We start from the raw sequence: 27663 nt of genomic DNA, 5'->3' as shown, positions 1-27663 counted from the left end.
TGTCCAGGCTTAAACAATTCCACAAAACACTTGTAGTTCAAAGAATCTGCTTCAAGAACTAGAACTGCTGAACTAGAACAAAGAAAAATTGGTGTTGTCTACAGGGGAAACAAATGGGTACTAGAATTTCTGTTCCCAAATTTCTGAGCTATGCACAGCCCCATTGTATAAAATAACCTTTTACTTCTGTAATGTATACATTTATATACTTTATTTATGAGAGATAGCAAATCTAATTACAATGAGAGAGGCTTTGGGGGCAGATTCTGTAATTTCTTGATTTTGTTCTTTCCAAATGATGGAAAACTGAATGTTGATTCCTAAATATTTAAAAACCTGAATCAGTGTGGATACCACTGATTTTACAATCATGGTAGCAGTTGGTACTTCTTTTGTTTTAAATAAATTAATTTCTAATTTTACACCATGGCTGAATGTTACTAATGCCTGAGCCTTCCACCAATCTGCACCATGAAAAGAAAAGAATGACAGTATTGTTAACATAGCAAGATGGAGATGGGTTTATTATCTACTGACAGTAATGGATGCATAGAACATACATTTTGAGAAGACCTTACTATAGAATCAACATATAAATTAATTGAAGATAACTTTGGCAACTTTACAATACAAATGAACAAATATGCATGATTACAATTGCTTCTATGATGTTTTCACATGGGTCGTGTCTAGATGTGAAGTACTTTGGTAATTTAGTTAACGATCACTTTAGACAGCCCTGTCCGAGCTTGGTTAAGCACATCTCAGAATCATACAGGCAAAAGACTTTGTAATTTTTAAAAGACTTGAAAGAAACAAAAGTAGTTATGACAACAAGGCTGTTAAAATGAATTTATCTATCATCTATTTATCTTACCTTCTCTACCAGTTCACAAATGGGAGCGCACGCACCAGCTTTGTGCATGCACATGGCCTTCTGCGCATACACAGTAGTCACACGTTATTCTGGGTGGGTGGGCGGAGCCTCCCACAGTTGCCCTACTGGTTCGTGAGATCTGGAGAGAACTGGCTGAATCCACCACTCATTCATTCACTCACTCTATATCTATCTCTCTATCTCTCTGCCCAGTTTGACATGATTAAAGAAAACATTTAAATCGGTATCATGAATCACCTATATATGCAACAGGTTCTAAAAGAACTCCGAAGGAGAGAGTGGGTATAAGTAACCATTATAAGTAATCATTAGACTGTCTACTGTCGACCTCACCCCATTCCTAAGTGGTCTCCAAGGGGCATACATAAGGGCACCAACGTGCCTACTGTCTCTGTCCTAATGTTACCTTTTATATGTATCCATTTCATGTATTCATAATTATATTTATACTTGTATCTGTTACATGATTGATGAAATAAATAAATAAATAAATAAAATAAACTGCAACTGCAAGGGGAAAGATAGAAAATGGTGTTGTTCTTAATGTATATTGTTTAATGTAAGTTAGTCAATGTCATTAATGTTTATTGTTCAATCTTTCTCTATTTTTTTTTGTTCCAGTGCAATGTATGTTTTTATCCACTGCAATGGGTCATTAAAGAGTCATTGTAAGATTCTGATACTAGAAAAATGTGTGATCCTTGACAGATGAATAGTAATATAGGTGCAATAAGACTTAAGGCCATGCTGCATAACTTTCAATATGCTTAGTCTAGTCTTTATAGCTATTGTTCATTAATATCTACAGTGAAAATAATCCAGATAATTATCAATAAATTACAAATAATGCTCAATGAATATAATTGTATTAGGGGATTGTGGAAGATAGAGATGATTGTGGCTTTGAAGAGAGAATAATAATATAGGATATTGCAAGCTGATACAATTTTGTGTTTGTGACTATGCTAGGTGATTTTCCATTCTGAGATTTGAATTTGTTGGTAGGTTGGTTGAATTTTCTAAGAGTGGATAGGAAATCAATTAGTTAAATCTCATATTTGGCATTTATCTTGATAAATACATTGCAATTAGGAACTCTGTTAATCTACCTCTTATACCTGAGTGTTTGAATTTCAAGGTAATTCTGTATATTAGAAAGTCTTCATTGTTTTAATAGGTTGGCTAGACTCCTGGTAAAGTAATACCTCAACTTGTTTTGTCTTGATCCCAGTTAGTAATATATCACTAGCTTCATGCAACTTTCTTAGGAAGTGGTTTGCCACTGTCTTAATTGGCTCACATGTGAGAGGAACTGGTTCTGGAATTACTCAATTTTTTTAGATATATTGTACTCAAGTTATTGAAGCTGTAAAAGTATTAACAGAATATTTGATCCTGAGTAAGAAAGTACAGCAAGTTTTTTCTTCTTTTTGGAAACAGTATAGGATACACCTCAAAAGCAAATAGTAATTGCCTTTTTAGAAAGTGATAACATACAATTCTTCAATTATTCTAAAGAGAAAATGTTTCTTTGAAAAAAATATATAAACTTTTTTAGATGGACAAGTGAACTAATAAGGGGTATAAAATAAAGGGGTATAAAAATTAGAATAGAATAGAATAGAATAGAATAGAATAGAATTTTATTGGCCAAGTGTGATTGGACACACAAGGAATTTGTCTTGGTGCATATGCTCTCAGTGTACATAAAAGAAAAGATACGTTCATCAAGGTACAACACAATTGATGATAATATATCAATATAAATCATAAGGATTGCCAGCAACAAGTTATAGTCATACAGTCATAAGTGGAAAGAGATTGGTGATGGGAACTATGAAACGATTAATTAAATTAATTAAATTAAATTAATTACTGCAGATTCAGTAAATAGTCTGACAGTGTTGAGGGAATTATTTGTTTAGCAGAGTGATGGCCTTCGGGAAAAAACTGTTCTTGTGTCTAGTTGTTCTGATGTGCAGTGCTCTATAGCGTCGTTTTGAGGGTAGGAGTTGAAACAGTTTATGTCCAGGATGCGAGGGATCTGCAAATATTTTCACGGCCCTCTTCTTGATTCGTGCAGTATACAGGTCCTCAATGGAAGGCAAGTTGGTAGCAATTATTTTTTCTGCAGTTCTAATTATCCTCTGAAGTCTGTGTTTTTCTTGTTGGGTTGCAGAACCGAACCAGACAGTTATAGAGGTGCAAATGACAGACTCAATAATTCCTCTGTAGAATTGGATCAGCAGCTCCTTGGGCAGTTTGAGCTTACTGAGTTGGCGCAGAAAGAACATTCTTTGTTGTCCTTTTTTAATGATGTTTTTGATGTTAGCTGTCCATTTGAGATCTTGCGATATGATAGAACCCAGAAATTTGAAGGTTTCTACTGTTGATACTGTGTTGTCAAGTATTGTGAGAGGTGGAAGTATGGAAGGGTTTTACCTAAAGTCTACCACCATTTCTACGGTTTTGAGTGTGTTCAGTTCCAGATTGTTTTGGTTGCACCACAAGGCTAGTCGTTCGACCTCTCGTCTATATGCGGATTCGTCATTGTCTCGAATGAGACCAATCACTGTTGTGTCATCTGCGAACTTCAGTAGCTTAACAGATGGATCATTGGAGATGCAGTCATTGGTATACAGAGAGAAGAGAAGTGGGGAGAGCACACAGCCTTGGGGAGGCCCTGTGCTGATTCTTCTGGTATTTGATGTGATCTTGCTTAGCTTCACCTGCTGCTTCCTGTTTGTTAGGAAGCTTGTGATCCACTTACAAGTCTGTTCCGGTACCTGTAGCTGGTTTAGCTTAGTTAGAAGAATGTCTGGAATGATGGTATTGAATGCTGAACTAAAGTCTACAAAAGGACCCTTGCATAGGTCTTTGGAGACTCAAGATGTTGTAGGATGTAGTGCAGAGCCATATTAACAGCATCATCTGTTGATCTATTTGCTCGGTATGCAAATTGCAAGGGTCTAAAAGCGGATTCGTGATGGTTTTCAGGTAGGAAAGCACTAGCCTTTCAAAGGTTTTCATGACTACAGATGTTAGAGCAACTGGTCTGTAGTCATTCAGTTCCTTGATGGTGGGCTTCTTTGGCACTGGGATGATGGTAGAGCGTTTGAAGCAAGAAGGAACATAGCACATCTCTAGTGATTTATTGAAAATATGTGTGAAGATGGGGCCAATTGGTCAGCACAGACTTTTAAGCAAGAAGGAGTTATCTTGTCTGGGCCTGGAGCTTTTCCTGGCTTTTGTCTGTGAAATAGGTCCTGCACTTCCTTTTCTGTGATCACTAGGGGTTGTGAACCCAATGAAATGGGGTCAGTTGTAGGAGGCTTGGCTGTTGTTGGTGTGTCTGAGATGGGGGTTGTGGAGATAGGTGGCTGTAGTTTCCTTTCAAACCTGCAGTAAAACTCATTCAGGTCATCTGCCAGTTGTTGATTACCTTCAGCCTGGGAAGGAGGTTTGCCATAGCCGGTGATATTTTTAAGAGTTTTCCACATGTTTGCTGGTTCATTTGCTGAAAATTGATTCTTTAGCTTTTCAGAGTAGCTTCTTTTTGCTGCTCTTATCTCCCTTGTTAGTGCATTTCTGGCCTGATTGTACAGCATTTTATCACCTTTTCTGTAGGCTTCCTCTTTGGAATGTCGTAGCTGCTTAAGTTTAGGTGTAAACCTAAAGAAGCATCGTTATACAGTTTTATATAAAATGATGCCATCAGTACCTCTGTTGCTTTCCAGTTGTTACTGAATACAACACATTGTTGACTATAAAGCTGAGACTTTGGGAAACTTAAGTTCTGCAGTATCTAGCAGGCTACAGGTTGCCCTCCCTTTCGGGTGCAGCTGCTGTACCTGCCATCTCCTGAATTTTTCTACCTGTACAATAGCCTTTTTGAAGTTCAGTGAGAAGAATTGCAAAGTGATATCTATCTATCTAGTTTTCAGTAGTTTTATTCAGTAGTTTTATTACCTAGAATGTCAAATAGAAGAATTCATACATTATTAGTGATCAGACTATCATTTCAATGTTTAGTGTACTCATATGGGCATTTGATTAGCTCACTTTCCTTCCTTTGACATTTACAAAAAAAAAAAAAAGAATAAATGAAGGAAGAATAAATTAATCTGATACCAAAATAAAGTTTTATAGTTCTGTTGCATTGAAGCAAATGAGAATCTTATTTTGTATTCCAATTATTCTATTGAATAATTTTGCTCTTGTCATGCTCCAGTTGTATATGGATGATTCTTTTGAAATCCATGGTTGATTTCATGTTTGCAAGAATAGCAATACTTATTTAGCTTGTGTTTTTCTCTATTCATTTTTTGACCTTTCATGATCCATGCCAATATGGCAATATTTGAGCATATGTAGACGTAGTATTTTCACAGCATTATATCAGGATATCATAAACTGTGATTTTGGAAGTTGAGTATCATGATTGCATACTCTTTTCTCCCCTTAGCTTCTTTTTCTTATTTGAGAAATGACTTTCTCCAACCATTCAGTGGATGGCGTGAAGTACTTCAAACATGGTAGAGATTGAGGTACGGATACTGGTCCCATATTTCTCTTCCTGATGCCCATATAATCAACTAAAAGTCTCAGTAGAAACTATATCTACATTTTTGTAAATATATACATACAGATACAGATACATATACACACACACACACACACAAACACACCCCTTTCACTGTGCAGTCTAGAACCACTTGACTGCATGAAGAATTGTACTCAAGAACATGACACGAGTACAGATTTTTTACTTAATATGCGGTGGCTGAGAGAGTAAAGAAGGGCTCTCTGCGCAAAGCTCATTCTTCAGCCATCTAGAATGTGTTTTTTTGGAGAGGGGGAGTTGAATTCTGAAGAAACTTCAAAATTTTACAGTAATTTGAATAGTATAGAATTTTGATTTAATGCTAATCAGTATCTGTAGTCAATGAGTGATGGAGCCAGATGACCATGGCTTCATAAACCATAATTTATTATATAGTAGAATGACTGTTTAGGTCAAATGTGGATCTAATAGTGACAAAGTATCATATAAATATGTAGGACTAACTCAAAATATAGGCTTCAGTTAATGTTCCGTATGACTTAGACATATAGTTAAGCAAATGCATTAGTCAGATGGCTTGTGACAGAGATTTTGCTTCAAAATTTGCATCCTGTTTTGCACTCTGATGAGACTGTTTTAATAGTAAAGATGATCTGAACTGTATACTTTGTGGCTTTCTCATTCAAGTGCATAAATTCACAGAACTAAATTATATTTTCTAGAATCCTCACAATTCATTTCCTGTTGAGAACATGTATACACCTAGAATTGAAACTGTTAGGCCTCTTGTATGCATGGACGACTGCAGCTTCACAAAAGTGACATTAGTAGAACTTCAGTCTAAATTTAGACACTATAAAACTGACATCATCTGGTATATTACAGCAGGCTATCAGAAAGCACAGGGGAACGAACCTGTGCTGCACTCTGGCTGCTTACTAGTGAATAATAACACGCTAAAAAGACTTTAAAAAAAAAAAGTGTACTGTTGGCATTTTTCGCCCCATATTTTTTTCACTCAAGCTGTGTTTGGTTTTATGGCACCCTGAGTGGTTCCTTGTAAAAATAATAATAATAATTACATCATACTAGTTAACATTCAGCTTCTATATACAAGAAGGAATTATATCTTAGTTTTCTAACTTGGGAACAAGATGCTAAATAAATATGGATCATACAGCAGCTTAGTATTTTTCACTGTAAAACACATTGTTTTGGTTTTCATAAACAGCAGAAAGATCAGTTACTTTTACCGCAAATGGCAAAATAGGACTTTAATTACAAAACAATATAGGTATAATTACATAGCAATTAATTTCTGATAATTGCTTTTTGCAGAGCCATTTTGATGCCCCCCCTTCAGTACTGCTGGTGGGAAGATTTCATGGGACTCCTTATTTACAGGGACTTTGCCCTTGTGTATTCAGGGAGGTAAAAACACTTGCCCATGTCCTCATATGGTGTGGTTTTTTTCTTTTATGATGGTCCGATGTGCTTTGATTCCTAATCATCTCTAATTTTGAGAGCCATACTGATACTTTTACATTTATTATTTTTATGGGATTTACTTTATATGTAAAGTATGTCAAGTTCATCGCCTGGTCAAATGCTTCTCACCTCTGAAATACGTGATTAGTTCATGTTGTCAATATTGCAGTGATAAGATATTTACACTGATTTTGACCTTAGTGAAAATTGTTCTTGGGAGAAAATGATAGATCTACCTTTTTTTCTCTCATTTTGTAGTGTATTTGATTAGAATCAACCATAGTTAGCCTGCCATGTCTCTTATCTTTCAGTCTATCCATTTGTTTATCCTTTTTGTGATATTATTTGCAAGCTTAATAAATCAAACTTTCATTTCTGTCTTTTTTGTTATATGGTTGTGAGATCTGTATGATGACAGGTAGTGTATCTGCCTTCTGTTCAATTCTAAACGAAGTACCAAATTTCTATACTGTAATTAGATCAAAAGAATTTACCACTTTGCAAACTGTAGCCCAGTTTAAAAATATAGTGAATATTGACCACTGAATCAATAATCCAAAGAAAATTAAATCTTGAGTTTTAAAGAAACATTATTTCCAGAAATAGGTAAAATCTATTTTAAATTAAAATTGACTTTAATGTTGCCAACTTTATTTATGGTTCCCTGTAGGTACAGGTTGTGCCTTTTGAAACACTTATTTTAAAGATATCTTCCTTTCTACAAGTTATGCAATATAAATATATAAAGAATATCATTAAATAGCTGCATAATTCTATGACTTTCCTGAAGGAACAAGCTTTCTCTATATACTATATAGTATACTATATATACTAGGGAGCCGAGGTGGCGCAGTGGTTAGAATGCAGCACTGTAGGCTACTTTAGCTGACTGCTAGCTGCAGTTTGGCAGTTCAAATCTCACCGGCTCAAGGTTGACTCAGCCTTCCATCCTTCCGAGGTGGATAAAATGAGGACCCAGATTGTTGGGGGCAATATGCTCACTCTCTAAATCTCTTAGAGAGGGCTGTAAAGCACTGTGAAGCAGTAGATAAGTCTAAGTGCTATTGCTAGTGCTAGTGCTATTATGGATGGATAATGTCTTCCATATGGAAACATATAAACCTAGTATTTTGACAAATTTGAGCCAAACCACAGCTGGATTGAAATGTTTCTACAAGGATCATGTATACCTTCTCCCCCAAACAACAAACAAGTAATATTAATGTTTGTACTTCATTAGTTATTAATAGTGTGCAAATTAGCAATTCCAACATCCTCTGGAAAAAAATATTTTTATCCCTAAAATGAGTTACATTCTTTCAGCCACCTTGATACACATAGGAATTTATATTCTGAACTAGGGCCTATAGATATCCATAGCAAGCCACAATATTGTGTTTTTTGTCCCATGACATACATCTTCTTATTTGCTTCCTTCCTCAGAAAACACCTAGATTAGTGTCTAGTAGACTCTAGCAATAAGAATCTCCATGCTGGCATTCAAAATTGACATAAAACCATGTATGCTTATTTCTGAATAATAACGTTTCTACTATAATCTAAGATGCTACAGATTTTTATCTGCTTTAAACAACTCTACATTTGTGGCTTTCAAGTATTGAAGATCTATGTTGATTATATGTCATCAAGTGGGTGTTGACTATTAGCAACAACATAGATAGATTTTCTCCATGACAGTCTGTCCATTACTTACGTAGTCCTTCAAAAAGTCACCCATTACACTGAAACTGACTTCATTCACTTTGCTGCAGGTCATTCTCTTATTTTTCCTAACATTTGACCATTCTTCAAAAAAAAAAACTAGATTTCCACATAATGTACCTGAAGTAGGATACCTTAAGCTTGGTTATTTGTGCATTGAGTGAGAATTCTGATTTGCTTTGCTTGATGATCCAGTTGTTCGCTTTCTTGGCTGTCCATGATAATTTCAAGCATCTTCTCCAACACTAAAGTTCAAACCCACCAGTTCTCTTTCTAGTCTGACCTTTGTAGGTATAGATACATGGCATCTTAATTACCTCTCCTGACCCTTCATGGCTACAGTGCTAGGCTGCAGGGTATTTCTTAACTATTTGTTCTGCTATTATTGATGGTTGATTCTAAAAAGCAGAAGTTGTCCGCCATTATATCCATTATTAATTCTAAGATTGGCTATTCCCCTAAAATACACATCTCATCAACTCAACAATAATTCAGATTGGATTACAATTTGACACTTCTGTCAGCATATCCTGTATTTTGGAGACGGCAATCTGAAGTCAGCTATTATAGTTCCCAGTGGTTTTTGCATCCCAAAACACTAATTTTTAAATTTATTATATGTCTCATGGCAACTATATCAGTAGAATGGTTGCACCTCAGCAGAATAACTTTTCTGTTTCCCATAATGTGAGTCTGTTTATTTGTGACATCTTTTCATTTCAGTAATTTCAGTAACAACTTCTGTTACTGAATTTTGGAGGGTATACTGATTTTGCATTAATCCCTGTCTTTATTTTAAGTAAATTAATCACAGCTATTTTCAGGAAAAGAGACCTAAATAAAAGTGTTTCTGGATTTAAATAAGGATATTCATTCATTCATTCATTCATTCATTCATTCATTCATTCATTCATTCATTCATTTTCTATAGCTACCAAAATCAACTAAGTAATTTAAGAAACCCTAAGTAACTAAGTGACTTACAATTATAAAATTATAAAACCGAACAATTAAAAATATTAAAACAAAAAAACTTCCATAAAATAAGTAAGTCCAAATAGCCAATCAACTAATTGTAAAGGCAATAATGGCGACTTCAACACATTCTGGGATCCATGCCCATGTATATAGCCAAATTTTTAAAGAGAATATTCCATAAAAGGGGCTTTAGCAAAAAAAAAATCCTGTCTTCTAGTTTTGACCACTCAACACAAATTTGGTTGATGGGATGTGCAACATGGCTAAGCTGTTGGATCGAGTTGGATGGATAGAAGTCTTGGAAAAAGATGATCCATCAGGTAATCTGATCCAAAGCCACACAGGGCTTTAAAGGTGACAACCAGCATTTTGAATTGCACCCAGAAAGACACTGGCAGCTAATGCAGTCCGCGGAATAGTGGAATTACATGTGCTGTGTACCTGGCACCATTTATTACCGATGCAGCTGCATTTTGAACTAGCTGAAGTTTCCAAATGCTCTTTAAAGGTCAGCCCCTTGTAGAGTGCATTACAGTAATCTAAACAGGAGATTAAAAGAGCAAGGATAACTATGAGCAAGGCCTCCTGTTCCAGGAATGGGCGCAATTGGTGCGCTATCTCAAAGGTGTGTGAAGGCTCTCCTAGCCCCAGCTGCCACCTGCTGTTCAAGCAGGAGCTGTGAGTCTAGGAGAATCTCTAGTGTGCACTAGGTCTGTTCCCATCCAGAACTAGAGATGAAAGAACCTTGTTTTGGGAAGGTCCAAATACCCACAGCTACTCCAGTTGGAGCCTGGTTTACCCCATTCAGACCCGAACAGCCTCCAGACCCTGGGATAAGACATCCACAGCATCACTTAAGGGGCTTAGAGATACTGTGTAAAGCTGGGTATCATCTGCATATTGATGATAATCTCACCCCAAACTAATGGATCACCTCACCCAGTGACCTCATGTATATGTTAAATAGGAGAAGAGAGAGAACTTGAGGCACCCCATAAAGTAGGGGGTGCATCCTGTCTCTCCCCATCCATCAACACCAACTGAAGCCAATCCAGAGGAAGGAGAACCATTACAACCCAGTGCCACTCATTTCCAACTCCTGGAATCAGCTCAGAAGGATATCATCATTGATGGTATCAAATGCCACTGAGAGATCAAGAAGAGACAGAATGGATACCCTACCTCTCGCCTGCTCCTTTGTAGCATCCCCATGATCATGTGATCAAAATTCAGACACTTAGCAACTAATACTTATGACCGTTGCTGTGTCCTAGGATCATGTGATACCCTTTTGTGACCTTCTGACAAGAAAAGTCAATGGGAAAGCCAGATTCACTTAGCAACCATGCTACTAACTTATCTACTGCTGTGATTCACTTAACATCTGTAGCAAGAAAGGTTGTAAAATGGGACAAAACTTAACAACAGAAATGTTGGGCTCAATTGTGATCATAAGTCAAGGACTACCTGTATACAAGAATTAGCAGCTGAGAGGACTTTATCCACTTCCTCAAGTTCCACAGGCTCAAATTTCCCTGGTCACCTTGCAAGATGTGGCTCCCTCCACTCCAAAGATTCTGCTTTAAAACTGGAGTCCAGCATGGAGCAAGAATGAGCAACTTTGTCTGCCAGATGTAAAGCATATTCATCACAGTGACCCTTTAGATGAACTTCGGTATTAACTCCCGAGGAAGGACAAAGTCATTAGAAACAGGGCTATTGGCAGATGCAATAAGAATTAAGAACTAGTTAAATTTCACCATTCTTACCACTACGAGGTAGGCCCTAATAGCTCTAGCTTGTGTCTGATTGTCTTCATGTCTTGTTTTTCACCAGTGGTGAAAGCAGCCTAGAAAATGAAGATGCTGGTTTGACTGTAGCTTGATTTTGCTGTGTTGTATGCTTAATCTCTGCTAAAAGTAGAACAAAGTGAAGGGTCTGCTGACTCATAAAATCAGAAAAATCACTCCTAAGATTAAATGCATCAACAGCTATGTATAAGGCAAAAGGGAATCAATTTGGTCTAATAGTAAGACTAGAAAACAGGAGACCACAAGTTCTAGTATTTTAGATATGAAAGCCAGCTGGGTGACCTTGGGCCAGTCACTCTCAGGTGAATTCATTTCACAGGTTTATTGTGGAGAGAGTAGAAGGAGGAAGATGTATTGGATATGTTTGCCACCTTGAATTATTTGTGAAAATAATAGAGACAGGATACAAATAAGTAAAATAAAAATATGACATTAGATACTGATAGTAGTGGAAAAAGACCAAAGCAGTAAACACCATAGAATCAGCTGGAAGGGACCTTGAAGGGCTTCTAGTCTAACTCCTTGTCAAAGGTAAGAGTCCTTATACCATCCCCAAGAAATTGTTATTCAATCTTTTCTTGAAAACTTCCAGCAATGGAACACCTACAATTCTGGAAGGCAAGTTGTTCTATTGATGTTGACAAGATGTTCCACTGATAATACCAGTTAATGTACAGTTATATCTGATAATTCTTCCATTGAGAAAAACTGACCAGAACAGTCTTTTGCTCTGGATTATGTTGTAGCCTTGGGGAGGAGAATCTAATGTTTGAGTTGCTTTTTTCATTTCAGGACATTTATAAGATACTTAAGTTAAATATTAATTCATTATCAGAAAGCTAAGTGATTTTATTCATAGTTTCCCTATCATTTCAGATACAATGCTCCATTGTATCTTAGAGTCTATTAAGCCAAATGTTGATAAAGCAAATGAATCTGGCTGAAAGAACAAAGGATCAATTTAGCTTTTGTAGTAAAGGACAGATACAGTCCCTTAACAGCGTGTAGATTTGTGCAAGATTTCACTAATATTTACTGGATTAGAAATCTGGTTCTTTGCCATCATTGAATTGGATTATAATCTTTGCTATATTTACTGTTAAGTGAGGCTGCTCTTGCCCACAGCACTATTAATTGACAGCATTGCTGATTAATTTATCATTGTCAACTAATTAGGTAGCATAAGCCATTGTCTGTGGCACTGTTCAGGATGAATACCATATTAGATTGTCAGAATTAATTAGTTGTTCTGCCTCTTACTGAAATCTTCCTGCAACTAAAAACTTTTGCTATTTTTTTCCACTCAATTTTGTTTGAATTCTGGCTTGTTTCTTTTAAATTGTTCTTGTGGCTTTTAGGCTATGGCATCTTTTTTCTTGATTTAATGTCAGGAATTTATGAGCTATCTAAAGTTTTCACTGGGACTACAGGTACTATTCTGTGAACAAAATACAACATTTTTATAATTTTGGTGAGGAATTTAAGAATATAGAGAGCCATTTTGGTCTAGTGCAGGGGTGCCAAGTTCAAGGCCTGTGGGCCAGATATGGGTGCTTAGATGTGGCCCACAGAGCCTCTCTAGAAACAGCGAAGGACTGGCCTGCAGTGCCTCTGCCAGCAAAATTGAGCTATGGGGGTGTGTGCCCCCTTTTTGCTGGCAGAGTGCTGCAGGAGGCTGTCCCAGCTGAAAACAGAGCCGGGGCGGGGGGGGCGCCTAGCCCCACTAGTGCCCCAGACTTGAGTGACATTGAGCTGACCATGCCCACCCTGGCCACGCCCACCTGGCCACACACCCCAGGTCAAACACAATCCTGATGCAGTTTGACATCCCTGGTGTAGTGGTTAAGGTACGGGGCTAGAAAGCCAGGAGACTGAGTTCTAGTCCCACCTTAATCAAAGAAGTCAGCTAAGTGAGTTTGGGCCAGTCACCTTCTGGAAGCCCAACTCACCTCACAGAGTTGTAAGCAAAATAGAGGAAGAAGGCATATTAGATATGTTCATCACCTTGAATTATTTGTAAAAATAATAGAGACAGGATACAAATAAGTAAAATAAAAATATGACATTAGATACTGATAGTAGTGGAAAAAGACCAAAGCAGTAAACACCATAGAATCAGCTGGAAGGGACCTTGAAGGGCTTCTAGTCTAACTCCTTGTCAAAGGTAAGAGTCCTTATACCATCCCCAAGAAATTGTTATTCAATCTTTTTCTTGAAAACTTCCAGCAATGAAACACCTACAATTCTGGAAGGCAAGTTGTTCTATTGATGTTGACAAGATGTTCCACTGATAATACCAGTTAATGTACAGTTATATCTGATAATTCTTCCATTGAGAAAAACTGACCAGAACAGTCTTTTGCTCTGGATTATGTTGTAGCCTTGGGGAGGAGAATCTAATGTTTGAGTTGCTTTTTTCATTTCAGGACATTTATAAGATATTTAAGTTAAATATTAATTCATTATCAGAAAGCTAAGTGATTTTATTCATAGTTTCCCTATCATTTCAGATACAATGCTCCATTGTATCTTAGAGTCTATTAAGCCAAATGTTGATAAAGCAAATGAATCTGGCTGAAAGAACAAAGGATCAATTTAGCTTTTGTAGTAAAGGACAGATACAGTCCCTTAACAGTGTGTAGATTTGTGCAAGATTTCACTAATATTTACTGGATTAGAAATCTGGTTCTTTGCCATCATTGAATTGGATTATAATCTTTGCTATATTTACTGTTAAGTGAGGCTGCTCTTGCCCACAGCACTATTAATTGACAGCATTGCTGATTAATTTAACATTGTCAACTAATTAGGTAGCATAAGCCATTGTCTGTGGCACTGTTCAGGATGAATACCATATTAGATTGTCAGAATTAATTAGTCGTTCTGCCTCTTACTGAAATCTTCCTGCAACTAAAAACTTTTGCTATTTTTTTCCACTCAATTTTGTTTGAATTCTGGCTTGTTTCTTTTAAATTGTTCTTGTGGCTTTTAGGCTATGGCATCTTTTTTCTTGATTTAATGTCAGGAATTTATGAGCTATCTAAAGTTTTCACTGGGACTACAGGTACTATTCTGTGAACAAAATACAACATTTTTATAATTTTGGTGAGGAATTTAAGAATATAGAGAGCCATTTTGGTCTAGTGCAGGGGTGCCAAGTTCAAGGCCCATGGGCCAGATATGGGTGCTTAGATGTGGCCCACAGAGCCTCTCTAGAAACAGCGAAGGACTGGCCTGCAGTGCCTCTGCCAGCAAAATTGAGCTCTGGGGGTGAGTGCCCCCTTTTTGCTGGCAGAGTGCTGCAGAAGGCTGTCCCAGCTGAAAACAGTACCGGGGCGGGGGGGGGGCGCCCGGCCCCACTAGTGCCCCAGACTTGAGTGACATTGAGCTGACCATGCCCACCCTGGCCACGCCCACCTGGCCACACACCCCAGGTCAAACACAATCCTGATGCAGTTTGACACCCCTGGTGTAGTGGTTAAGGTACGGGGCTAGAAAGCCAGGAGACTGAGTTCTAGTCCCACCTTAATCAAAGAAGTCAGCTAAGTGAGTTTGGGCCAGTCACCTTCTCGAAGCCCAACTCACCTCACAGAGTTGTAAGCAAAATAGAGGAAGAAGGCATATTAGATATGTTCATCACCTTGAGTTGTTTATAAAAAATAATAAAGATGGGATATACCGGTAGGCAAAATAATAAAATATTAAAAAGTAAATGTTTTGAAAATCAATGGTTCTTAAAAATCAGTTAAGCACTTTTAAGATCAGGCCAATATGCTAATTTGTCTTGCATATTCTGTAGAGACTTTTTGGACTGTATTTACTGGAATGTTTCTTGGTAACATTTATTACAATTCTAATGTTGCAGATGTGCTTGAAAAAGCAGTCACATACTAAAACTAAATGTACGTATTGCTTCCATTTGATACTAAGATAGAAGTTTACTATTTAATCCTATTGTTGCAACTGGAATAAGTAAGTCTAATAAAAGAGAATATTTGTAATTGAGAATTGACATGAGGGGTTCTTGGATTGCTTGTTTTCTTGCAGAGGATTCATTACTCAGACTAGATAACATTATCAGTACAAGTAAGGAGTGCAGTTTGCTGTCAGTTTATATTTTAGTGGCTTGCTTGTCTGTTGGTGGGGGTGGTCTTAGAGATTCTTTGATTGGGCTGTTTGCTGTTCGCTTCTTTAGCAGTTTCTTGATTGGGGTATTGTTTACTTGATTGTTGGTCTGATGTTAACCTTGGAGTTAAATCTATATTGATCTGGGTGCTGATTTATGGTGGAGAGGTGCTTGGGTTTTTTTGTTCCTTTTTGGGCTGGGTGATAAGTAAGTCTACTTACTTTGTTTCTCGTGACACTTGACTAGTTTATTTGCTTGCACTGCAACTAATACTCCTCTGTTCTCTTGTTCTAGGAGCAGCTTACTGCCAGTTCATGGATATGTTGTTCCCAGGGTGTATTAGTTTGAAGAAAGTAAAATTTCAAGCGAAGCTTGAACATGAGTATATTCATAACTTCAAACTTCTGCAAGCATCATTTAAAAGAATGAATGTGGATAAGGTAAAGATTCCAGTTATGCAGAGCTGTCTATAATAATATTCAATTATCTATTTAATAGAAGAAGGATGTTTGAAATTGATGAATGGTATAAGTGATGGCTCCTTTTATAGTAGCTAAAATAAATGTAATATTTTATTGGCTAGGTAGCCCTATAAATAGATATGCTCAAAAGGGAATTGTTCTCTAGTGTTTTAAAAAGCACTGAGAACATGAAATATATTACATTTCTTTTTGAAATTATGTAGATGATATCAACAAGGACTACAATTTTGGGCATAGGAACACAAAATTTTGTAGAGCAATATTTGTTATTACATTTACTATTTGGTATTACACTGTTGCTATTAGTATTTGGAAACATTATTTTTTATTGAAATTATTCTGTTGGCATTTTAAATCACTGACCTGCCTTGTTTTGTCATACAGGTCATTCCAGTGGAAAAATTAGTAAAGGGACGTTTCCAAGATAACCTTGATTTCATACAGTGGTTTAAGAAATTTTTTGATGCTAACTATGATGGGAAAGAATATGATCCAGTAGAGGCTCGGCAAGGACAAGATGCAATTCCACCACCTGATCCTGGGGAACAGATCTTTAATCTGCCAAAAAAGTCTCATCATGCAAACTCTCCTACAGCAGGTACTTATCCACGATTGTGAACTATTGCTATTTACAGTTGTAATTTTTGAAAAATATATTAAAAATGCAACTTCATTACTAACTTTAAAGGACAATGGCTTTTTTTCCCACACCACATTATATAACATACTGTGATTTATGGGGACTGTGATGTCCTCTAGAAATATATAAAATGTGATAGTACAGTTCCCAGATAGAGTTTATATACAACTGTCTCTTTGGCAAGAAGAGTAAATTTATCCCAATGATATTCTCTTTTAAGATGAGTCGTGTTAGGCTTTCCTCTTGCCAAAACCTGATTTCCATCTTCCTTCAACATACACATGAAAACAATTGCACTTCTGTATGTAATTGTATGTAATATACATGTTCAGTTGCTGATGTATCAGCTGTAGACTATGATATTTTAGGAATCCTAGGTTTTCTACTAGCTTGTACCCACATGTTGAAATGATGAGGATAGGGCTGTTATGGTATTTTATGTTATAATTTCTACTTAATTATTTGCAAGTATACTTCACAAAAGAGCAATATATAATAACATATCTAAATCTAATAATCTGTTGTAAATATTTTGGCCTTTTGTAGGCTGAGGTTTGGTTTCATTAGCATATTAAACCTTTGGTTATAAATCACCTGAAATCCTGCATCCTTAAAAGAAGAGCACATTCTTAGCCACTGCTGTTACTAATGGGCATATTAAAGAAATGGGATGCATGGCATCTCCTCTTTACTTTATAGATTCCCTCTTACTAGAACTTGCTGGTGTAATCTAGGTTTATAGTGACTGGACTGTTTCCAAACCCTAAGTGCTGGCCCAGTAGACAAAAAAGTGCATGTATATACATATACTATTTGCCATGCAGATTTTCTTTAGTGGTTATTGGTTTGATATTTGCATTATTCATATAACAGAAAAAGCTATAGAAAAATAATAGAGCCAGTTTAAAACAATGCGGTTCTGTGAACTGCAGCATTTTTTAGCAGATATGTTTTTTGAGGGTGAAGGTTCATTCTCCGAGATTGTGGATTGGTTGCCGAATGTTTTGTTACCAGGCTAGGTAACCTCTTCAGTGGAGTTTAGGAGATGTCAGTGTCAGTGTTCTTCTGTTTATAGGGGCTTCAGTTTTGGGTGTGTCTTGGCATTGACAATATTATTTTTTAACAGAATGTCTTTATATGTGATGAAATCCCTACAATGATTTTCATTCTTGGATGGCTTCTATAACATTTAATTGTTATCCACATCCCTTTATTATCAGCTGATTATGATAGCTGATTGAAAATTATTGCATTTTAAAGGCACAAGATGGAGAAAAGGCCATTCTAAATAATGTTGAATCAGATAATAAGGAAGCCACTAGGCATATGGAACACATTTCTAATTTCAGCTGTTTCAAATTCAAAATGCGTTGTCTTGAGTTTGAATGTCCTGTTTTGAGCAAAACATGGACTGTTTCAATCAAGCTTGAATATAGCATTTTGCAGTTTGAGTACTCTTGCACACATCTTTAGAAATTATTATATAATTGATAAACTGCCCTGGATCTACTGTAAGTAGACAATTTCTGAGGTCTCTACTAGATTCCAATTTTTTTCTGAACAACTTTTTAAAAAATTCTCTGAACAAATGATACTCACATTTCACCAACTTCAGAACAAGAAAACAGATTCTTCTAGTTCTGTGGGTGAAGAGATAAGCAAAAGTTACATGCCAGAAAATAATACTGGTAATCCTCATCAAATAACCTGAAGGACCCTAATTGGGACAAGAATTTCCATGTCTAAGCGAAGTGGTTATTAGGTGAACTGCATCCCTTAGAGACAGCATCTTCTGTCCCCTCCACCTCACCGAAGAAAACACACGCGCCGGAGGACGTCTGCCAGAAATTTATTTACAAGTTGGCCTGGTTTCGTTTGGCAGAGGAAAGTTCTGGCAGCTACTCTCCAAGAGCCGGCCAAGTTTCTTATCAAGAGTCAGCGTGTTTACAGTCCGTTGCCGGAGCAACAAGGAGTCTAAAGAATGGTCAAGAGTTACTCACGAAAATCCAAGCCTTAAATCCAAAAACTGTCTGAAGCTCACACAATGCAGTTCACCCTTAGTAGCTTTTGTCCGTCACAAGGGCCAGATGGCAACCCCACCCGCTTTTAGCCACTGTGGGGCGTGGCTCAGTGACTCAGCACTCTCTGGGCCTGCCACACCTCTTCCTCTGTTACGCACGCCTCTCTTGCCGACGCTGCCTAGGGTCAATCCAGGATTGATCCTCCTCGTCCTCTATCTGTGGGGGCTCTGACACGCCTTCTTCCTGGCCTTTCGCCGGCACTTGAGGTGTTGCCAGGGAGGAGGGACCTGGAGAGGGAGGCCTTGTCGGCTCCTCTCCCTCACTCTCCGAGTCATCCTCCTCTATGAGAACAGACTCGGGGGCCGGAGTCACAACACAGCAGCTCCAGTAGTTCCAGTTGTGATTGTTAGGCCAGGATCATGCCATTGTTAGGTGAGGATCTCAGACTTCTCCTACCTTGTTGTGCTTGCCTCCACTTCAACTCCCCCAGGTTGCCTATCTTCACCCCATCTCTGCTCTTTAGCCAGCTTGCATTCTGCTGGCTACCTCTGCTGACCTTTGCTATCTTTTGCCTTCTGCTGGGCTTCCTGCCCCTGGGCCATCCTGAACCCCAGGCTCCTGGCTTCAGCAGTCTCAGCTCGTCACACATTCCCATGTATATTCCCAATCTGCCTACCAGGATTCTGTGCACCGTGCAGCTTACTCTTTCTTTTGCGGCTGCCAGCTAAGTTCTTGCAAAACAGCTGCTAGTTCTGATACCTCCTGGGAAGTATGGAAAACAAGGTAGGTGCAGACTGGGGATTTTGATCTGGGGTAACCAGGGCTGGCTGGCTGCTCCCTACTTAACACAGCCTTGGCATGACTCTCTGGACTAAGTCCTTGCCATGTGCTTTGCCAGCTTTACTCTGCATCTTTTCAGGGGTAGGGTAGGAATCTTTGTAAGATCTGCCTGCTAGGGCAATGCATAAAGTAATTATGCACATGTTAACATATATAACATTAAAGTTCCATTATTTTTTCAAGTTTTTTGCCCATTAGGCCCAAAAGAAAAGTCTCTGGTTTCATCTTCATATTCACTTTAAGAATCTTCTGTATTAAGATGGGAATCCTTCTCCAATATTTCTTTGGTTTGTCATGTGTCCATTATAAATGTTTAAAAAATCCTTTACATTTACATTTCCCACAATCGTTTAAGATACCTTTTAACTTTCTTGACAACTTGTTGGCTATGACATACCAAATAGACATCATCTTATTAAAAAATTCTTTTAAGTTATAATTTAATGTGAATTTTAGACCTTCTGTCCACATATTCTCCCAATGTTCAAGCATTACTTTATATCTAAAGTTCTTTGCCCACTGGATCATACAATGCTTTACATACTCATTCTCCAAATTCATCACAGTTGGTTTCTTAAGTGACAAGAGTCTTGGTTCTAACTAATATTTTAAAAACTGTTTTAATATATTTTTTCAGGTGCTGCCAAATCCAGTCCTGCATCAAAACCTGGCTCCACATCATCTCGTCCATCATCAGCAAAAAGAACACCGCCAAGCAGTTCAGTGTCAAAGTCTGATAAAGATTTGGAGACACAAGTCATACAGCTCAGCGAACAGGTAATATGCTTAGGCTACTAAAATGGGAAATAACTCTACATATGAGCAAAATCTAGTATGATTCTAAACAGATAACCATAGCAGTTTTCAACAATTAAGCACTGGTTATTGCTGACCTACATTTGGAAGATCATTACATCTTTAACCAATTACCTTATGATTCTATAATCATAGAATGGGGCCCCTTAATCCTAGCTGTTTTATGCCAGCAGAGGAACCTGGGATGATAACAGGAAAAATGCTTTGTAAACATTTAGTCAAGTGATATCTCATTATCTCATTATAATAATTGTGTAAAATAAATCAGTGTCCTCTAAGAGTCTACATATTTGATTGGCCTTGTTGAACAACCCAAAATATAGTCATTTGACCCCCTTTCCCCAAGAAAACCCTATGCTACTGGTTTTCTGAATAGAAGGTCTATGGCAAAGATGTCAAACTTGATTTCATTGAGGGCCACATCAGGGTTGTGTTTGGCTTCAGGTGGGCATGGCCAGGGGTTGTGGCCAGCTCATCATTCATGTTGGGGCCTGTGGTGGCCCAAGTGCTTTGCCAGTGAAAATGGGCTCCCGAGCTCCGTTTTCAGCTGCAACGGCCTCCTGCAACCCTCTGCCAGCAAAACAGAATTCAGGAGAGCCACAAGCAGCCCTTCTGAGCGCTGTTTTTGCTGGCAGAGGCACCATGGGCCGATCCTTTGCTGTTTCCAGGGCAGCCCGATGGGCCAGATCTAAGTACCCTGTGGGCCAGACGTGGCCCGCAGGCCTTAAGTTTGATACCCCGGTCTATGGGAAAAATAACTAGCACAGAAGCTACAATAAGAAGGTGCCTTTATATTTTATAGGTAAAAATCTAGTCTTTCTGCTTGCCTTTTATATGCCTGGGGGCAAGAAAATCAAGTTTAGATTAGTTTAATAGATCCTGAATATCTATTTGGAGGGAAAGGTTGTGAAGAAACTGGTGAGGTGAAAACTGCTCTCTGGTGAGGTGGAATAGGGCTCTGGAAGAAACAGATTTTCTAGAATCTTGGCCGTTAGGATTCAGGCTATGGTACAATGGAAACCATTATGGTCATTGTTACAGACAACTAGTAGTGCTGCATGAATGGTGGGAACCCAGCCTTCTATTAGAACTTTCAAGAGACTTTAGTATTGCAGTATCCTTCTGAAACACCTACTACAGCTAGGATTAAGGGGCCCCATTCTATTATTATTCTACTTAGGAAGTAGAATAGTTGAGTTTGTGAGTGATTATGCATGTGTGTGTATGTATATAAGGGGAGGAGGGTGGAGATTGGGTTCCCAGACAGCCAATAAGGAGTCCCCAAAGGATTAGTTCTTTCCCTTATAGGGTCCTTGGTGCTATTTGAGCTTGGCTGTTTTCTTGCAGGTGTTTCATTACCAAACTAGGTAATGGCGTTAGAAGGGAATGGGGTTTGTTCTCTTTTTATATACTGGCAGCTTGCCTGTCAGATTTGATCGGGTGCTCTGCTGGTTTAAGGTTAGACTAAAATAACCTTTTTGCTAGTGAGCACAGATAAAATCCTTGACTTGTGACCACAGTTGGGACTGGAACTTTCCATTGCTAAGCAATGCGATCATTAAGTGAATTATGGCTAATTTTATGACCTTTTGCTGTGGTTGTTAAGTGAATCATATGGTCATTAAACAACTCTGGCTTTGACTTTGCTTGGCATAAGCTCTCTGAGAAGGTTGCAGATGGTAATCACCTGACTCCAGGATTCTGCAACCACTGTAAATATGTTGAAGCATCCAGATTTTGATCACATGACTATGAGGACACTGCAGCAGTTGGGCTGATCATACATAATTTTTTCAGCACTTTTGTAACTTTGAACAGTCATTAAACAAATGGTTGTAAATTGAGGACTACCTGAATAGAACAAGACCACCATTTTAAAGCTTGTCCAAATGATGTTAGAGAATACCTATGATGTATTATGAAGAAACATTAAAGTTAGAAAAAAAATGAATTGAATTCTTCAGTATATAGTACAAATTTGTTTCTGCTTGTATTGAATGCATGTGAACATTCTGTTTCCCTAGCAATTGTGCAGTTTGTAGGATTTGCTATGTAAATGTTTTATTTTCACAGGTACATTCATTAAAACTTGCACTTGAAGGTGTGGAAAAGGAGAGAGATTTCTATTTTGGGAAATTAAGGGAGATTGAGCTTCTATGTCAAGAACACGGAGAAGAAAACAATGATCTTGTTCAACGGTTAATGGAAGTTCTGTATGCTTCAGAAGAACATGTAAGTCTTCATCATCTATTTCTTCCTCTACACAATAGCTAAATAATCTAGTTTTAATGGAATTGGATAACATTCAATTCAAGGTCTTCCAATGTTGCCTCTCTATGCTAGTTATTCCACAAAGTGGTTTTAGCTAAGGCACAGAATTTCTTTGCAGAAATTATACTCCATAAAAGAATTATGAATATTCTGGAGGAGTTGATACTGATTAGATCCAAAATTCAGATAGAGAAAAGCTTACCATTCCATGATCCCCAGTGTATATATTCATCTTTGAAACTCAGTTTCTCTGTATGCAGGTTTCAAGCTCTCTTAACTCTCTCCTTCACACATAAACCTAGCTTTAAATTAAAATAAAAAAATATGAGTAATTAGGGAATGTGTATAAGACTCCTAATGATTTTAACTATATATGTGGTAAAGATTAAGAAATGTTGAACTTACCTTTTTTTTAGAAAGTTAAGTAGACAGAATTTTGCGTTTAGTGTTTGATCAAGTTTGTTTTTCTTGTTTTCTACCTTATATAGGAGAGCCACACAGAAGAACATGAAGGTGAAGAACAGGTTCATGAACAGCCCCAGCAGCAGGAAGAATACTGACCACCTGGCACATTGGCTGTTTCTGATTTTCTGTGGGAACTTTCTTTGGAAGAATGGAATGGGTGTGGCCTCAGACTTGAAACCAATCACTCTCTGTCTGCCATTAACATAAATGTACCATAGTGAGTGTCAGCCAACTTGCCAAGATGTGTTTTGCAGAAGTCTTCTATCAGCATTTGCACCTAAGGAGGTCTGCAAGCTTTGTTCCCAGTTTCTACCATTGCAACGTCACTATCTGGCTGCTTGAAATTTGTTCAGCTTTTAAAAATATATATATAAATATAATATATATATATATATTTATTTTTCCTTCTGTCTTAAGTATGAATAACATTTGTAATTTGTTCAAAACTATTTATATGGGCATCTCTTAAAACAAAAAGTACTATTCAGTTAGGTTTCACACATTTCATGATAATTCGGTGCACTTGGACATTACTTTGGACAAAAGGCAAAAGTGGGAAATAATTGAAATCGACAAATTCAAGTAATTTCAAATAATTTCCCCCAAAAGCACACATGCTAGAGCTGTAATGTTTCTGATGTCATAATCCAAAGCATGCTAGGAAGCTACACAGTGTATCTTATAGTATTGGAAGATGCATACATGCCTGCCTAATCTTTCTTTGGACACTTCCTTCTTCTAGAAAGGCTATTCCTATTTTAGTTCTATATTCAGTATTTGTCAATTTAAGCATTTATACTGATCTTTACAGTATATATATATCTAATGATGTCACTTATATTCAAATTCCCACTGCTGGCTACACTGATTATGAAAACAAACTTTTATTTTTTCTTCTGTGCAAGAGGAGAAACTAGTGATTGGCCATGTCAGAATATTTACTAGCACAGTTACACAGTTTATCCTCCAAAGATCTTCATGCATCTTTTTGGAATCTAAAAATCAGTGAATAACTCAAGTACACACAAATACAATGTTAATTTCCAGGTTGCATTAGTGGGGATATCGTATCCAGAAAGAAAAGCTAATCATTAGTTTAGTCCGGATGAATGGATTTGGGTAGCATGGAAAAACAAATTGCTGGATTACAGAAATATTCATTACCATGCGTTCTATTAACTTCTAGTTAAATTTGCACTTAGATTGTGACATTTTTATAGTAGAAATAAATCATATTAAAACATTCCTTATTATTTAAATTGCACATTTTCACAGTCTAATTATAGTATTTTTCCATTGTATTCACTGTTTTATTATTTGCTTGGTTTTAAATTGGATTGGTTATAAGTATTCTAGCAAAAAAGAAATAGAATTCAATGTACAGATTATCATCACTGATGGTCTCAGTCTACTCTAGATCTGGTCATAAATGCTAGTTCTATTATTACTATAAATGATGTGTTGCATCTTTCAAAGTTTCTTTTTCTCTGAAATTTTCTTGCTTCAGAATAGTTAATTACAGCTCAGGCAGCATGTATTACAATCCCTCTTTAATCCTGTAGCTCAACTGAAGTTTAATTCCATCTCTTCAGTTTAGAAGAATTTACAAAACTATACTATGCCAACTCATCACAAATAAAGTTACATTTTCACCTTTCCTAAAAAATTTTTTTTTAATATATTAAGAAAAAGGATTTGATTTCTCTTGGCAGGCATAATCAAACTCATAAAAAGCATTATTTTTCAAAAGCTATATGCTGTCATAATCCAACAAAAAAAATCCATAATATTTATTATTGTTATGCCACTTCCAAAATGTTTCTTGTGCTAAAAAAAAACAAACCAACCAGAGGAAGTCATTATTTTTTAACACTCCTATCTCCATCAAAGCAGTCATGTCTATGTTTCTTTTTCCTTCTAGGAAAACTTTTAAAATACTTCCTTTTGAAGCGCTTTTTGGGCTTTTCGAGGTTTGTTTCTAAACTGCTCTCATCCAAAGCCTCTCTGCTCACCATCCTGTCACATAGGAATATTTTGTGTCCATGGGAGGAGAGTAATGTATCTGGTTTTCTACGGTCCCCTTTGTATGACTAGTCTATGGAGCATTTCCCCCCATTTGGAGCTGGGAAGTGGTTGGCTTAGGAGGCAGCAGGGTAATAGTTTAATATAAAACCTGATCTGCTCAGTTGTGCTGAGGGGAGACAGACTCTTGGAAGGAAAGAGAACCCCCCCCTCCCCTGTGGTGAGTAATCCTGTTATTCCGTTACAGTTTTAATATGCATTCGCAATTACTTTTACTGAATAGCACACCATAAAGCTTTGGTTATATATTAAATGTAAACTGAAAGGAATGTAAACATGTATTGTTAATTATAAATAGATAATGACATAATAGATGCAAAAAGGTCTTATTCAGATGTACCAGTCATTTTGCATTACCCACCAATTGTCGCATGACAGAATATACTTTTTTTTTGTCTCTGAATATGTGAATAATTTGATTTGCGTTTATCTTTTTACATATTTAATAAAAAAAATGTTACAATCTGTCTTGCTAAAGTGAGCTTTGTGAGATCCTATGTTGGGCTTTATGAGTTACAAATGGATAGGGTTTTTGAGTTGTCAAAGCAAATTGCTTCATAATCAAACTTAACATACTGTACACAGCATTTTAAAATTATTTTTAATATTCATTTTTGGAGGGACAGCAAATGCCATCCAGTTTAAATAATTCAATGATAGACGCCTCACATTGAAACAACAACAAAGAGGCTGCAATGTATGGAGTCATGAATGGAGTAACCTCTAAGGATATTGTTGTAACCCCTAGATATTGTTACTATTGCTAATACATGGATGATAGATAGATAGATAGATATTGACTGACTGACTGTCATAGATATAAACACTCCATTATGACAGCAAGTGAGAACCAGTTTGGTGTACTAGTTAAGGTGTCAAGTTAGAAACCTGAAGACTTTAAGTTATTAAGCATACAGCCCTCTGGGTGACCATGGGCCAGTCACTTTCTCTTATTTCTAGGAAGAGACAATGGCAAACTCTTCTAAAGAAAGTTGCAAAGACAACTGCAGGGACTTGTTGAGGCAATTTTTGAGAATTTGACATGATTGAAGAGGGGAAAAAATGACTACAAATACTGTACTAACAGAATATATAACTTAATCCAAAGGCTGTGTGCAAGGGCATGGGAAATGAGTTTGAATGGAGTCAGTCTATAAACAAAAATACTGTAAGTAAAGAAAGTGCAAAGTTAAAGAAATAACTATGCATACACTGCTTATGTCAGTATAATTATGACATGTCTACATAAGGCACCTTATTTATATTTATGGCTGTTGACTCCTCTGCCAACTCTGTCATCTATTTTCTGAATAACTTGTTGAAAATGCCTTTTTTGCTGTTAGTGAGGAACAGCAATGGGGGCAGGGAAAGCTGCATGGAACAGACATTCCCATTTGTCTGCCATTCATCCTGCTTACTCCAGTTGGAAGTGAAGTAAGAGCCAAGCAGATGAGTACGGCCAGCATAGTTCATGGCTTCCTTATGCTCCCCAGTTATTTGCTGGAGAGCAAAAGGAATGATGGGAAAGGAGGGCAGAGGTATAGAAGAAAGCAGCAGTGATATGATATCTTAGCAAACCCTGGCAAAGGATGCCTGATAATAGGAAGAAAGGCAGAATGCCATTCATGCTTAGCAACAGAAACAAAGGTGCACTCTTGAGTGACCTTGCCAAACCATGCACAATTTGGGGCAAATTGAAAAAATGGCTGCATTGCTGGTGCAGCATGTGTGATACAGGAAGTGCACTTTGATGGGGGCACCTTCTTGGCATTAAATTTAACTACTACTCCAGTACTTTCTAAAGGACCTGGTGTTTTATTTCTGGCCCAAGCTGGCTGCTTTCCATTATTACCTGATGAATTAAATGAGGCTTAGCCTGGCAACTCAATTCGAAACTGCAAGCCTCTACATTCTCCCATTATAGTTGAGAAATACCAAATTACAATTGCTTTTTTTCCCTGTGTGTCATAGTGTATTTCTTCAATTTCTATCTTGCTTCCAATTAAAAACAATCTGAAATTTAAGTTTGCAAGATGAAGCATTAAAGGCAAAATGTCCTCAAGCACTAGCAAGAATCCAACACCTAGACACACAAATGATAAGGATTATATCCCATGGGATGAGAAAACTGAATTTCTTTCCCTCTGGAATCCGTGCATTTCCCAGGACAAAACACACTGGCAGGCAGAATTCACAAAGAAGGAACCAACCCCACTATAAATATTTCTGCATTTGTCTTTAATTTATGGCCACTTTCAATTTGCTAGCTGTCTGTTTCACTGTCTGGCTTTTTTGAATAAACTCTACCTCAACTTCAAGCAATTGTTCTGAGTCCTTCATTGGACAACCAAACTCAGAATCTAATTATAAATTTTTCTAATATATCCATGTCAACAATCTCTTAAAATTCTGTAGATGTTGAGCTGGGTAAACAAATGGCTTGTATATGGTAGTTGAAA

The 27663-nt window shown here is 37.2% G+C and overlaps 1 protein-coding gene and 1 long non-coding RNA gene across 9 annotated transcripts in view; one reads left to right on the top strand and one right to left on the bottom strand.

Annotated features, from left to right (window-relative positions):
* The window catches only part of MAPRE2 (microtubule associated protein RP/EB family member 2), a 69921-nt gene extending 44252 nt beyond the window's left edge, over positions 1-25669 (top strand). For all 8 annotated transcript variants that reach the window (XM_058175942.1, XM_058175943.1, XM_058175945.1 and 5 more), the window contains 5 exons: positions 15882-16027; positions 16454-16667; positions 20208-20347; positions 22460-22618; positions 23146-25669. In XM_058175942.1, the coding sequence (XP_058031925.1) occupies positions 15882-16027; positions 16454-16667; positions 20208-20347; positions 22460-22618; positions 23146-23217 (731 nt within the window). In that variant the 3' untranslated portion in view covers positions 23218-25669. The remainder of the gene's footprint in view (positions 1-15881; positions 16028-16453; positions 16668-20207; positions 20348-22459; positions 22619-23145) is intronic.
* The window catches only part of LOC131194670 (uncharacterized), a 63324-nt gene that overhangs the window by 21720 nt on the left and 13941 nt on the right, over positions 1-27663 (bottom strand). The window contains exons 2-3 of the long non-coding RNA XR_009154266.1: positions 22860-22959; positions 18309-18349 (exon numbers count right to left, since the gene is read on the bottom strand). This is a non-coding gene — a long non-coding RNA (uncharacterized LOC131194670). The remainder of the gene's footprint in view (positions 1-18308; positions 18350-22859; positions 22960-27663) is intronic.

This window comes from Ahaetulla prasina, chromosome 3 (assembly GCF_028640845.1).
Source record: "Ahaetulla prasina isolate Xishuangbanna chromosome 3, ASM2864084v1, whole genome shotgun sequence".
Lineage (NCBI taxonomy): Eukaryota > Metazoa > Chordata > Lepidosauria > Squamata > Colubridae > Ahaetulla > Ahaetulla prasina.
The sequence above is the reverse complement of the archived record's forward strand: the minus strand, read 5'-3'. Positions and strand labels throughout refer to the sequence as shown.